Source organism: Carcharhinus amblyrhynchos, chromosome 21, assembly GCF_965287045.1.
Source record: "Carcharhinus amblyrhynchos chromosome 21, sCarAmb.v2.hapA, whole genome shotgun sequence".
Lineage (NCBI taxonomy): Eukaryota > Metazoa > Chordata > Chondrichthyes > Carcharhiniformes > Carcharhinidae > Carcharhinus > Carcharhinus amblyrhynchos.
Genome location: NC_137344.1, coordinates 29,839,043 through 29,854,686, shown reverse-complemented (window position 1 = coordinate 29,854,686; position 15,644 = coordinate 29,839,043). Strand labels below are relative to the sequence as shown.

At 41.2% G+C, this 15,644-nt stretch overlaps 1 protein-coding gene across 4 annotated transcripts in view; it reads left to right on the top strand.

Moving 5' to 3' along the window:
* The window catches only part of LOC145356310 (neuronal-specific septin-3-like), a 264,326-nt gene that overhangs the window by 34,620 nt on the left and 214,062 nt on the right, over nucleotides 1-15,644 (top strand). For 3 of the 4 annotated variants that reach the window (XM_080208915.1, XM_080208910.1, XM_080208913.1), the window contains exon 2: nucleotides 12,155-12,211. The exons of the other annotated variant lie outside the window; for it this stretch is intronic. In XM_080208915.1, coding sequence (XP_080065041.1) covers nucleotides 12,155-12,211 — 57 coding nt within the window. The remainder of the gene's footprint in view (nucleotides 1-12,154; nucleotides 12,212-15,644) is intronic. 4 annotated transcript variants of the gene reach the window in all.

Below are 15,644 nucleotides of genomic sequence, written 5' to 3'. Positions count from 1 at the left end.
ATGGTGAGAGCTAGCCTAATTGCCTCTTGAGGGAGAGACAAGAAGACAACTAACCTTGGACAGCAGGAGCCTGTGCAGTGTCAAGGCTTCTAAATGCTGTTTGATGGAGGGTAATGCATTCGTTAATAAATGCTTTAAACAGGCCAATCACCATTTCTACCACAAATGTTGATTCCACCTTGCCTGACTTCACCAGGGTCATGGACTGTGAGGGTGTCCAGACCTCCTTCCCTCCATGGTGATGATGACATGAGATAAGAAACTCTTCCCTCGTACTCTCAATTTGGCATTATATTCTCTTCCAATGACAATTGAGGAGAAAGATAAGAAACAGCTGTCCTCTTGTATGTAGCCAATGAGAATTATTCTACTCAGAAGTTGCACATTAGAGTACTGGTAGGTCCTCAGCAGCACAAAGCCTCCTGAGCTGTTCTGATAGATCATACCTGGAAATTCAGGTGCAGCATGCATCCTGAGGCTGCTCAGTTGGTGTCCTGATGGTTTGTCATTGTACCTCCCCCTTGGCAGAATTAAGAAGGTCACTGAATCTTTTCCACACTGGATCCAGTTCTGGCACATTGCATTCCACCTGCTGACAGTACTGGCCAGTCCTGCTGGGTAAATGGCTTCCTTCTGCCACAATCTCCTGGAAAAGGATTTCCTCTCCGCTCTTTCCCCTATTGCCTCTTAAGTCCTCCACATCCATGAATCAAGAATCTGCCCCATCTGGGATTTGAGGCTTCTGCTTCCGAGAGATACCTAATTCCAATTATACTAATGCACTGAAAAAGCAGTCACAATAATGGAGGTCTGATTAAATCTGGCCTGCACTTGTACAATTTAGTCCTTGTTTCTGTGGTCACTAGGCTACCAAATCAATCTCCAAGCTAATTAAGGAGCTGTCCCAAAATAAAGGCTCCTAAAATATTTCCCCTCAAACCACATTCAGAAACCAAAACTGTCCCAGGCCTAAACTTTTTGTGGAGTCGATGGTTCTACTTTGTCAAAACACAAGGCATCAATCACTTGTACGAAGTTGGGTAAATGTGTTATGGGTTCAATTAGTAAGGTTGGGCACATGAGATCAGTTATGCATAAGTATAAAGCTTGAAGACGTTAGAGATGTGCATGTGCTGTGCTCAAAGCAAAAGTAAAACTAAGACTGGTTCTAGTGATGTCACTAATATCTCTTAAATGTATATTACAGTATGCCCCACAGTTGTAAAGCTAGGGTCAAGCCCATTTCTGCAGATTCAGGAAGTCATAGCCTGATTTTAGATTTGCTTATTAACAAGGGAGTTGAAATTGTGGGGTGGCAGGAAGGAAGGAGAGTTAGGGTCACAGTCCGATCTGCCATATTTTAAGTTATTTTCGCACGTGTGTACATTTTTCCCTTCGGGGAATAGTCAAAAGACAGTGGTGGTCCAGGCTCATTATCAGCCTGTTGAAACTCATCGTAATGCTCCTTCCATGGACAATAAATCCTGGCATGGGAATTGAACTTGGAGCTTCTGGCTCAGAGAAAGGGATGCTACCACAAGGTCCCCTACAACTTGATTTTTATGGTTGCCTGTCTCAGGCTTTCAGCCCCATTTTGGAAAATGTCTCACCTCTGAGAGCTCTTAGCCTACCAGATGGAAGTTCTCCAGTCCTAGCAGCACCACAGGGAGCAATGGCTACGGTTTGCAGGGCAAACAGTCCCACTGAACAATATGGAGGCAAGGTATGTCAGATGGATTTGTTGGGGTCAGTCAGGCCAGCCCCAGTTGGGAGGGGTTGGAGAGTGTTGATTGACGACAGTGGTTGGGGCAGGATGGCAGCACAATCATTATTGGGGGTGGGGGGTGGGTGGGATCTCTGAGCACAGGATCCCCTAACAGGATGGAATTTATACCTCATGAACCCATTGAGGTTTACTCAATGGCTTCATGTGAGGCATCAGCAACCGCTGACTCTGCTAAAGTACCAATGATTTGTTAATTGGCCACTTCAGGGATCTGTGGGTTATTCAGTGCCTACCCCATGTGCCCTCCACCAATTGTGCTGCTACTTTGCCCCTCCCCAAGGGCAGACTGGAAGGTGGAAATGTATAAAATTCATGCTCAAAATGTCTTTCCCAACTCCCACAAGGAAAATCCTGTTTTTATTACAGGGGATAAAGTCCTGAGTCATTGCAATAGAATTCTTCAGTGAAATGTTTGAAATTTCAACTCCAAATGGTTCACTTTTTACATATCAAAATGTAACTATTCTGCAATTGAGCCTTCTCTAGCTTATTCCAAGACGTTTGCTGCAATTTCTCTTCTCTTGCTTTCATTTTCTGTGGCACTTGGTTTGTAGTAAAAGCAAGACGTTTATACAATCTGTGCTTTCTAGCACAAAAGCCTAAAGATACTGTTCCCCTGGTGTCTGGTCAGCTGTCAGGTGTAGCAACAGCGAAGAGTAAACCTCAGCCTTCTCTGGTTATGAGGACATTGAAACTGGGTTCAAGTTTTGCAGCAGTCCCTTGACTGTAAACACGAATATAGAAGGTACTGGTGCAAGTAATTTTTAAATAAATCCTAAACCATCATTGACATTATTGTTATGGCTCTTGTTCTGTCCAAGACCGCAAGACAATACAAAGAGTTATGAACGTAGCCCAATCCATCACATAAACCAGCCTCCCATCTATTAATTCTGTCTATAATTCCTCTACCTTGGAAAAACAGCCAACATAATTAAGGATCCCATGTAGCCTGGACATGTACTCTTCCGTCGGGAAAAGATGCAAAAGTCTGAGGTCGCATATCAATTGAGTCAAGAACAGCTTCTTCCCTGCTGCCGTCAGACTTTTGAATGGAGCTACGTTGTATTTAGTTGACCTTTTTCTCTACACCCTAGCTATGACTAACACTATATTCTGCACTCTCTCCTTTCTTTCTCCCCTATGTACTGTATGAACAGTATGCTTTGTCTACATTGTGCACAAGAAACTATACTTTTCACTGTATCCTGCTACAGTGAATAAATCAAATCATTCTGAACACGGGGAACAAAAGGTATTATTCAATTTTAAAAAAGCAAATTATTGTCCAAGATAAAAATGACCTTCCTTTGTGTGTTTCTTTTGAAGAAAGCTAATCCATCTGTAGACTGAGTCACACACACTGACTCACCGACAGTCCTGCCACGTTTGTGAAACAGAAGAGATTTATTAGAAGAATCATTTTGGTTTTGGTTAAAATGTATTTCTTTTGAATTCTGTGGTCTCTATTCAGTGGCAAATTAAGTACTTTTTCAATCCACATGGGCTTCACTAAAGAGTTTTTTGAACGTGAAATAAATTTTTCCAACTGGCCTGCCAATCCCACCGAGCAAGTCTTCTTTTCAAGCCCTGCGTTTGACCTTCCCAGTACTTTTTTTTTTCAGTTTGCCCTCAACCAAATAGGAGTTTGAGATTTTTTGGAGAAAACGCACAATGGGGATCACCGAGTTAAATGGTTAAACTGTGACCAGGACCGGGGCATGGAAGGAGCTAAAGGTTTTCAAGCCACTCGGCAGATCAGCTTTAAACTCCAGGCTTTGGCAGGCTGACACTGCGTTTAGATTGCAGCCCTAGACGTCGAACATCCGGTCGCAAGCCACTGTTTTCTTAACATATAAAGCATTCATAGTTGCAAGTTGGTTCTTGATTTTTCTTTTCATTCATTTCAAATTGCATTATGCAATGGGCGCTGTAATAGTTCTTCAAGATGCAAATCTCTCTCCTTTCCTTCCAGAAATGAAAAATAAGAATCTTGTCATCTAGCTCATTTGGTTCTCCCTAACCATTGGTCAAAAACGCGTGAACAGGTAAAAAGTGGGCTGTTTGCTGCTGCTGTTCTTTATAGTAGTGTCAGTTAGAGGCAGATGTTAAAACCTGGCAGCTTACCAAGATTTAATATGAAACCTAGCACAACTTGTTACTTCAGTCCCTTGCCTTCTGTCCTTTTCTTTTCTAAAATAAAAACAAGCTTCTGAGAAAATGTCTTACAATAATTTGGGTTTGCGATGAAAACATTTTCCACTTCGAAGTAGTATGCTGTTTTCTGCTGATCTATGGGAATATGGTTGAATTTCATTGAACCCCCTCCACCCACCATCTCCTCGAGGGTAACAAGATATTGAATTTGTGTGAGAACGAGGGAATGAACGCTGAGAAGGACAGCCTGATAAAAGTTTGGAAGGGGAACCTGTCAATAGACTAGGAAAACAATAAGCTTCCCTTCGCAGCACTTAATTAGGAATGGATTCAAGTCATTCTTAGCCATTTATCGGTGGGGTTGTTCAAATGGCCACTCCCACTTCTATTTTCTATGTTAGTTGACCACCTCAATTGGGTCAAAATGATTTGAGGTTGTCAGCTAATATAGAAACATAAAAACTAGTAGCAGGAGTAAGCAATTTGACCCTAGGAGCTTGCTCTGCCATTCATTTTGATCATGGCTGATCATACTCAAGATCCTGCCTTCTCCCCCATATCCCTTGAAACCTTCAGCGTCAAGAGTTATATCTAATTTCTTCTTGAAATCAAACACTGTTTTGACCTCAGCAACTTTCTGTGGTAGTGAGTTCCATCACTTGCCACTCCCTTGGTGAAGAAATTTCTCCTCGTCTCAATCCTAAAAGGTTTACCTCTTCAAAGCGTGACCCCCTATTTCTGGACTCCCCCGCCATTGATTTGTTTCTGAATCCACCCTGTCTAACACTGGAACTATATAAGTTTCTATGAGATTGCCTCTCACTCTTCTAAATTTAAGTGAATATCATCCTAACTGACTTTACTCTGTCCTTCTATGACTGATCTGGCATCCCTGGTAAACCTTCCGTGTACTCCCTCTATAACAAAGATTTCCTTTATCAGATAAGAACACCAAACCTGCACACACTACTCCAGGTGTTGCCTCCGTACATTCCTTAAAGGCACACTATTGTCATGCTATTGTCTGAAATGAAGGCACAATTTTAATGTTTTTAATTGTTGTGGCAATTGACATGTTAAGACCTGAAAATCTAATCAACGCCTAACATGGAAAATCTCTCTAAGTGGAGGAATTTTACTAAGTAGAACGAGTTTAATATAGGCTAGTTTGAAGCATGCATCCAATGAAGCAAACTTGCAAATAAAGATTACTTATTCAATTTAAAACATCCAGGAGTGCATCTCCATATCTGGCAATAGGGCAAAATAATCCTGGAGCTGCCTCGAGTCCTACACCTGTGAGTAACACCAACAAAGACTGAAGGAAAAAGGAATACTCACACCAGGATGCCTCTCTTCAGGGGAATAGACCTATTTGACTCCTCAGAGGACTGTAGTCAATGCATAGAGCACCTATTTCCAGGCAATCTAAATGGGGAGGAGGCAAAGTGCTAGGAAATTCTCCTGAGCGTCTGTGTCTATTCCCAGTCTTACAAGTACACCTGATTCTAAATCATTTCAGTGGCACTGCAGATTTGGTGAAGAGTCACTTTTAATACAAACCATCAGTCATAATCCAGAGACACTAATTTGAGGGTGAGAGCCTGAGGTGAAATGATTGTGACTTATATAGCGATGAGTGAAGGACCAAGACTTCTGGGTCATGATTGGCTTAAAGAAAACAATTTAAATTGGCCTGAGACCCCTCAAGTGTGGGTAGGGGATCTGCCAGAATTTTAAAAAGTGCAGCAACGTCTTATGTAATTAATTGGACAAAATTTAAAGGTTTGCCAGCTAAGACTTGCATTGATCCAGTTAGGACAGGATGCCTTATGAGGAAAAAGCGGATGCTAAGTTAAACCAGTTAGAGGAATTGGGCATTATCCAGCCGTTTCAGTTTCAGAATGGGCAGTTCCTGTCATCCCCATATTGAAACTGGATAAGACCATCCACATTTGTGGCAAAAATAAGCTAACAGTTAATCAGGCCACCAAGATGGATAAGTATCCAATCCTGAGAATTGAAGACCTGTGTGCGGAGCTACAGGAGGTCAATTTTACACAAAGCTGGGTATGAGTCACATGTACAACAGCTCAAATTAAATAACACTTGCTGAGTTATGTCATAATAAATACACATCCCTACATTTTATCATGTCTTCAGCATGTGCAATATCTCAAAGAACAATGCCAAGTCTGCTAAGGGGCTACTGTGGATTGTAGTATATACCTTGCCAATTTCCTTATAACTGGCTTGACAGAGGCGAACATCTAGCATTTAAAAGGCTGGTGTTTGCCTCGAGAAAGAAGTGCACCTTTCAAGGCACCAAGTGACCTACTTGGGGACAGTGTAGATGCACAATGGTTACACCCCATGGATGTAAAGGTTAAAGTGATAAAGGAAACATTTTCTCCCATAAACGTAACCAAGATTATATCATTTTGGGGGGTGGTAAATGAATATGGATGGTTTTCACCCAACTTATCAACTTTACTGGCCCCCTTGCATAGTCTGTTAAAGAAACACTATCATTGATCTTGGAAGGCTCCCCAGGAAGAGGCTCTAAACAGAGTAAAGGAATTGCTGTGTTCCTCAAACCTATTAGTGCACTTTGACCCTCTAAAGAACTGATATTAACCGTATTCACAAGTGCTGAATTTCAAAACTTCACCAGTTTCAACGGTATTAAGTACGTTAGAACTGTGCCTTACCACCCAGGATCAAACAGATTAGTTGAGGGAATGATCCAAACTTTCACATCTGGCCGAAAGAAACTGTCAGGTGAAACCCTGGAAACCAAAGCCTTGTGCTTACTCCTTGGCCATGGTAACACCCCACATGCAACAATGGGAGTTCCACCAGAACTAATAAAACGTTGTCTTGGAACAGTACTGAGTTTTGTTTTTCTAAATTTGCTAAGGAGGGTAGAAACCAGCCAAGGTAATGAGATGATTAGCATACTAGAGCACAAATTTACAGCAGATGAAGGTGTATATGTGAAAATCTTTGGCGTGGGTGCGGTGTTGTCCCACAAGATGGGCGATGGCTCTGAAAGGCCGATCAGGTACATGGCAAGACCCTCTCAGTGGCCAAAAAAGGCTACTCACAAATTGACAAGGAAGAACTATCAATAGTTTTCAGCATCAAAAAAATCCACTAGTACTTACGTGATGGACACCTCACCATTGTTTGTGATGGCAAATTGTTTTTGGGCCTCTTAAGAGAAGATAAGTCTATTCCGTTAATAGCTTCAGCAAGAATTTAATGATGGAAATTTTGTCCAGCTATGACTATGTTATCAAACACAAAGTTGAATATACATAGCAAATGCAGATGCACTTAGCTGTCTACCTTTGGAGTAAAGCTGTATTCTAAGAAATCTTTTGGCATTATACTTTTTAAACAGTTTATGTGAAGCAGGTCAGGAATTGGACCAAAGTGAGAGACCAAATGTTTATAGGATGGACAAATTAGCCAGGTTCCAAGGAAATTAAACCACTTTTTTACCTGCAATAAGGAATTTAGTTATCAGGATGGCACCATTCTAAGGGGAGCATGCATAATCAGTCCTGTACCAGGCAGGGAGCTGCTCCTAATTGAATTACATACTGTTCATCCTAGCATGTCTGAGATGAAGGTGCTTGCCATGAGTTACATGTGGTGGCCTGGTATTGATGCTGATATTGAAACTAATCAAGCATGGTCAACTGTGTTAACTGCAACAAAGGCTGCCTGCTACAGCCCCACTGCACCCTTGGGAATGGCATGGCCGGCCATGCATACAAGTCGTATCAATTATTTTGGTCCATTCCTGGGCACAATGTTTTTGTTTGGGATTGTTACACACTCTAAATGGTTGGACCTTTTTTTTTGAGGTGAAGTCACCTACATACATGTTACCATTTTGGAAGATTTCACCAATGTCTTTCAATTCCTGGCAATCCGTATCAGACAACGAACCATATAAGCAAGTGCTGAATTTCAAAACTTTACCAGTTTCAACAGGATTAAATGCATGAGAACTGTGCCTTACCACCCAGGATCAAACGGACTAGTCGAGGGAACGATCCAAACTTTCACATCTGGCCAAAAGAAACTGTCAGGAGAAACCCTGGAAACCAAAGACTCATGCTTCCTTTTTGGCTATCGTAACACCCCACATGCAACAATGGGAGTTCCACCAGCAGAACTGCTAATAAAACGTTGTCTCAGAATAGTGCTGAGCCTTGGGTTTCCTAATTTGCCAAAGTGGGTAGAAACCAGCCAAGGTAATCAGATAAGAAGCCATGATTTGCATTCTAGAGCACAAATTTACAACAAATGAAGCTGTGTATGTGAAAATCTTCGTTAATGAAACAAGCTGGATGTCGGGAATTATTGCCTCTGAGATAGAATCTCTGTTGTACTAAATGGGTGTGAAGGGACGGATCATTTGTGACCACGTGAAGAGTAGAGAAATGCTCCAGCAGTCAGTGTTGATATCTAGAAATGGTTTCAAACCCTTAAGTACCTGATGGGCCTGTTACAGACAAAACTCCGTTGAAGCAAATAGTAATGAACTGTGCATTTTAGAAGAGGTACCTATTGTTTTTGTTAATGTCAATCCTGTGAAAGCATCTCAAACTACAGCACCAAGTCACTCTACTGGGAAAAAGAAAACATCCTCAAAGACTTGATAATTATTGAACCTAATATATATGTGTGTTATTCGAATTCAGGACTTGGTACACGTAATTATTTCTCAGATTTTGATAGTGTTTTCTGTTCATCCGCATAAAGTAACTTTTTTTTCTTTATAGAATCCCTACAGTGCAGAAGGAGGCCATTCACACCATAAACAATCTCATTCAGGCTCTAACCCCACATATATTTACCCTGCTAATCCTCCTGACACTAAGGGACAATTTAGCATGGCTAATCCACCTTGCTCGCATATCTTTTAGACCTATGGAGGAAACCAGAGCACCTGGAAGAAACCCACGCACAGAATGTGTGGAGTTTGCACAGTGACCCAAGCCAGGAATTGAACTCAGATCCCTGGCACTGAGGCAGCAGGGCTAACCACTGTGCCACCATGCCACCCTAAATACTGTGTCACCATGCATAATTTGGTAAATTAGGATTGTGAAAAGGAGTTAGAGGAAGGGATGTATTGATTGTCACTTTATGACCAGCCTTATTGAGAAAGTGTCACATGGCCTGAAGAACCAGTCATACCTTAAGAAAAGGAGGTTTTTCTCGTTTGAAAGGAATGTGCTGTGGGCTTGTTTGAAGCAATCGTGTAAGTAGAGTTTGCTTAACGTAAAGCCTCGGATTGCATCTTCACAATTATTGATTGCTTTTATTTCAAATGGAAGACTTGCTCAATTCCTCCAGCACTTTGATATTCAAATAGTAACTCTTCCTCCCAACTTTGATTTCTTGCGTAACTGGACATGCATCTATAACAGAATACAAAGCACACAGCTATAAGTTGAAATTACAGCAACTGTAACACGGAAAAATGCCCCAAGGTACTTCACGGCAACTTAATCAGCCAGTAGCCCAATGAAGGCAGTATTAGGGGTAACCAAAAGTCTGGTCGAGTACGCTTTGGTCTTTAAAGCATTTGTATTATATACTCATCAGGTCACTCTTTTTATAAAACCAATTTTTGACTTTTCTTTTGATTTATCTCTGCTCTGCCTGTCAGTGGCTTTTTTTTTCACTACTGTATTTACCTATCCTGCAATGGTACCCGTTAGCAATCCAACTTGGGTGAAACCCAGCTTCTGCCCTGAAAATTTCCAAAGCCCTCTGAACTTGCCTTAATGCTCTAGGAATCTGAACCTTCCCTCTACTGTATCTCTGGGCATGCAGCAATGTACTTAGCTGGTTAAACTTGAGCAACTTATTGTAGAGCATCAGCAGTAAATCTGAATAAAAGCAAATTACTGCAGATGCTGGCATCTGAAACTAAAAGAGAAAATGCTGCTAGACCTGCTGAGATTTTTCTGTGTCTGTAAGGAGCGGAAAGAGCTGACATTTCAAGTCTACATGACCCTTTGTCAAAGGGTTAGTGTTTAACTCGCTGCCACTTCTCTTCCAGGAATGCCTACCCTGAAAAAGTATTGCATTTCTCTCCAACAGCTTTTTCAAAGGGTCATCTGGGCTTGAAACATCAGCTCTTCTCTCCTTTACAGATGCTGCCAGACCTGCTGAGATTTTCCAGCATTTTCTCCTTTTGATAGGAGTAAATCTAACATTGTTTTGAAATCTTGGACCTCTCCTTTGAAAGTTAATTCCCACTGTGAGAGCTTCATTCTGCTCTTTGCTACATCATTGATTCCTGTATGGACTTTTTTGAAAGCTTTTTTCCCTCTTTTGGGGCTCATAACCACGTTACATCGCCCTCACCCTAGCACAAAAGCATGAGATACTATTGCAAAGTCCCTTTTCCAGCTAGAAATCGTTGCATACTCCAATTGTTAAATTCCACATTCCCAGAACCTAATACTTGCTGATCTTCATGGCATGAGTGTCTCTTCATCATCATTTTACCATGGGTGTGTGATTTATAATTGCTGATATGTTCAGCTCCTGCACTTCACTATTTCGGAAGCAATTTACTATGTTAAGCACTGTTGGTTAATTTATAGTTATACAATAAGATCTGTGGGCCAGGGTACATGTGATACAAGCTACCAATTAGTGTCTCTTCATTGTAATATCTACACTTCTTTAAATAAAATCTGGCAAGAACTGAGGCAAATAGCCAATTGCATGATTTATTTTTTAGCCCTGCCCTATGCAGGTCTAAATCAGGTGGTTCTTGCTACTGAGTTGATCTTATTATTGTCACATTAGTATACGATGAAAAGTATTATTTCTTGTGTGCTATACAGACAAAGCATACCGTGCATAGAGAAGGAAATGAGAGAGTGCATAATGTAACGTTACAGTCATAGCTAGGGTTTGGAGAAAGATCAGTTTAATATAAGGTTAAAAGTCTGATGGCATCAGGGAAGAAACTGTTCTTGAATCAGTTGGTAAGTGGCCTCAGACATTTGCATCTTTTTCCCGACAGAAGTAGGTGGAGGAGAGTATGTCTAGGATAAGTGAGGTCTTTGATTATGTTGGCTGCTTTTCCAAGGCAGCAGGAAATGTAAACAGTGTCAACGGATTGGGGCTGGTTTGCATGATGGACAGGGCTTTGTTCATGATCCTTTGTAGTTTCTTGCAGCCCTGAACAATGCAGGAACCGTTCCAAGCTGTGATGCAACCAGGAAGGATGCTTTCTATGCTGCATCTGTAGAAGTTGGTGAGAGTCATAGCAGGCATGCCAAATTTCCTTAGCCGTCTGTGTGGAGGTGTTGGTGGATCTTCTTAACTATTGTGTCAGCATGGAGGGAGCAGGACAGGTTGGTGATCTGGACACCTAGAAACTTGAAGCTGTCGACCATTTCCACTTCATGCCCCTGCCTACATCAATGGGTATGTCAGCTACTATCTCCTTCATTTACTGACATTGAAGGAGAGATTGTCATTGCACCAGTTCACCAGATTCTCTGTCTCTTTCCTGTATTCCACCTCATCATTGTTTTGAGATCCAACCCACGACCTTGGTGTCATTAGCAAACTTGAAAATCGAGTTGGAGCGAAATTTGGCCACACTGTCACAGGTGCATAAGGAATATAGTAAGGGGCTGAGGACACAGCCTTGTGGAGCACCAGTGTTGAGGATAATCACGGAGAAGGTGGTGTTGCCTATCCTCACAGATTGTGGTCTGTGTGTTAGGAAGTCTAGGATCCAGTCACAGAGTAAGGAGCCGAGCCCTAGACCACAGAGTTTGGAAATGAGTTTTGTAGAAATAATGATGTTTTAAGGCTGAGCTGTAGTCAATAATTAGGAAGGGGGATAGACATGAGTCATTGCCTGACCAATTTCTTCAGTGATTAAACTTCTGAAATATCATGGGAATCATTATTTGGCAGAACCTTCAACCATTTTTACTGGTGATTAGCGTTTGAAGCTTAATTTAAGATGTGGCTTTGACACCACTTTGTTTTTGAAATGAACTGTATTGTTCATTTCAGAGAGGATCTTTGCAACCCATCATTCTCACTTACTGAACAAAGATGATTGTAATAAATTAGTGGATAACAAGGAGCAATGAATCTAGGACCAGTATATCAACATAATGTAAATATAATGCTTTACTATTATTTTAGGGATTACAAGGACAGCTAGTGGAAAATTGAGAAGAACCGCTGATATCACAAGTCCAAGTAAGTAATCATGAAGTTAATATTTAATCCAACATCAGCAGCTTGTCAAGTTTTACGTAAAATATACAAAGGGCATTTGGCCCAATGCATCCATGCACTCAAGCCTCCTCCCACCCTTCCTCATCTGCTCCCCCTCCCTCCTACTCTTCCCCTAACTCTACCTCTGCTATTCACTTCAACTACTCCTTGTAGTGGTGAGTTTCACATTCTCCCCACTCTCTCTAGGCACAGAAATTTCTTCTCATTTCCCCAATTTGATGTCTTTGTGCCTACATCATATTGATGGCCTCTCATTTTGCTCCTCCTCACATGTAGAAGCATCCACTTTGTTCACTCTATCAAAACCTCGTATTGTTTCAAATACATGAATTAGATCACTGCTCAGGCTGTTTGCTAAGACAATGGAGACCCAATTTGTTCATTCTTTTATGATAGATATAACCTTGCAGTTCTGGCATTATCCTTGCAAATAATTTTTACACTTCAGTGTTTCTATATCCCTTTTTGCAGTATTGGAGCCAGAGTTTTCTCGGTATCCCACTGGTGTTTTGCAAGCTTTGTATCACTTCTGTTTTTCAGTTCTATCACTCGAAATAAACTGTCTTTTTTTTTGATGGCCTTAGCTTTATTTTAGTGCTTCGTAATTGTAAATGTAAGTTGTTGCATTTACAGATTCCTTTGCACCTTAACCCCATTTACATTCTTAAATTTCCAAATTATCCATGATCTTCCTTCTGTTTCTTAGTAAGGTGGAATACCTCATATATACCTGTGATGAAATTAATTTTGCCAATTATATGACAAAGTCATATGAACTATCACATTCTTCCTTGGTATTGACTATCTTGCATCCCACCAAATCACCTACAGAGTTACGGACGGCATGGTGGCACAGTGGTTAGCACTCGCAGCACTGGGGATCTGCGTTCGATTCTTGGTTTGGGTCACTGGCTGTGTGGAGTTTGCATGTTCTTCCTGTGCCTGCATGGGTTTCCTCCAGGCACTCCAGTTTCCTCCCATAGTCTGAAAGACATGCTGGTTAGGTGCATCGGCCATGCTAAATTCTCTCGATGTTTCCAAACAGGCACTGGAGTGTGGTGACTAGGGGATTTTCACAGTAACTTCACTGCAGTGTTAATGTAAGCCTACTTGTGACACAATAATAAGTAAACTTATAAGAAGTTGTGATTTGATTCCAGAATCTAAATTTATGTACGAAAGTGACCCCAACAATCTTCATTGTGAGGACTTCACGTGTGCCTTCATTTTGGTATGTGAGGAGTTCAGAGTAAAATGTTGTATCATGCCTTTCATGGTCACCAAACTACTCAAAATACTTAACCACCAATGAAGTACTCTTGAATTGATACCTCTGTCCTATGTCAGTTACATTATGAAGCCTTTTGTCATATGACACATGTCATATGTTGTGCACTTCATTCATTGCTGTAGAATTTTCTCACAGTATTTAATCTAGTTTCCTTTTCAGTTGGAAGTGAATTGGTAATATTGTTTGAAAACAATTGCTTCTACAGTGAGGTCAATGGGTATACTGTCACCGGAGAACAGATACAATCCAATTCTATTATGCAGTTAGTGAAAACAACAGGATAGAAAGCCAGGAGAAAACTTTTCAAGCGTTGTTGAGCAAAGAAGAACATTGCAACTCCTAAGTAATTTCATCTGTTTGGACAATGTTTATGATCAAAGAGCAGGAAACATTATAGATTTGTGGCAGTTGTAAAGACAGATTTATCTTAACTGCAAGCACCAAAAGGACACGAATGTGCCTTTATTTTTATTTTCTGTGGATTCAATTCACTATCACCCATTTTATGACACAGAGCAAGGCTAACTGATGCATTATTGTCCTGTTCCCTGCCTGCTAAATAGGTAGGTTGATTCATGGACCTTAGCTATTTCTGTGTTCTGAGGAATTACAAGGCTATTTTGAGCTGTAAAGCTGGCCTGACTTTTAAACACAGCAAGAAGTCTCACAACACCAACAGCTTTATTTGATAGCAAAATCCACTAGCTTTTGGAGCGCGACTGCTACATCGGGTAAGTGGGACTTCTGTTCGCAAACAGGGCATATAAAGACACAAACTCAATTTCATGAAAGCCAGTGGATTTTGCAACCAAATAAACCTGTTGGACTTCAACCTGGTGTTGTGAGACTTCTTACTGTAATTACCCCAGTCTAATGCTGGCATCTCCACATTCTGACTTTTAAAAGCTGAAGTCTTTAACCCAGAGTCAGTTTCAAGCCTGGGGTAGCTTAACTCCCAGGCCTCCTTTTAAATGTGACTTCTTCACTCTTCTGCCCAGGGATGGGCCAAGAGAACCTGGCAAAAGGCAAATGGCCCAGCATTGCCAAGTGAGTGGGAGGGAGTGGGTTTCGTGCTGGTCTTGTGGGAAGGAGGAAGGAAATGAGTTCAGGACAGGATAGGCCACAACTTTTCTATGGATTGCCAGGGCACTCCAGCTCAAAAATGCAAAGTTTTTAGACTTACCGGCTGCTACCTTTGGACCTGATTCAGTTGAGTGGGAGATCTGTCTTTGGCAGTTCCACTAAAGCTCTGGTTTTAAACTACACCATAGTCACGTTGTGTGCCTTTTGTAGGTATATTACAAACAACATTTAACATCCTAACTTGCCGCACTCCATTTCCAATTTCTAATGCCGTGCACATGATGTGCCCTCATTCTTTAGCCAGTTGTGTTCCTGAGTTGACCTCCAGAGACTGTGAACCAATCTCCTTTCTAAAAAAAGGATAAATTTGGAGAATGTATCTTGATAAAATATGAACTCCCTAGCTGTTATAGTGCTGCGTAAAATAATGTTTTGATTTTTAAAACTAGGATTTTCAATTTTTCACTGCCTTGTGAAGATTTTGTTATCTAGATTTTTTTTTCAAATCTTTGCTTAATCTCCTTGACCTGTTTGCTCAGCATCCACTTGGAAATGGATGATCCCAGTGGAACCCCTTGGATTGATTTTTCTCTATAACAATGATTTCTCACTCTAAAACCTGAACTGCTTCCTTTTAACTTAAACATTAAAGCTTTGAGCAAAGCAGCTTTTCCCCTCACCTAAACAAGCCCACCATCCTTTTACAATTTCAAAGCTATGCGTCAACTGAGAACTTGATCAACTGTATCATGCAAAGACCATTTCTAGTTTCTGCTTTCGTGGGATGTAAACATTGCTGTCTGGGTCAGCATTTGTTGCTCATCCCTGATGTGCCTCACCACCACTTTGAACCACTGCAATACATTTGATGTAGGTATACGTCCAGTGTTCTAGGGAGAAGGATGTTCTAAGATATTGACCCAGAAACATTTTCAGGAATGGCAATATCATTCCAAGTCAGGATGGTGAATGGCTTGAAGGGGAACTTGCAGGTGATGGTTTTTCTGTGCAACCACTGCC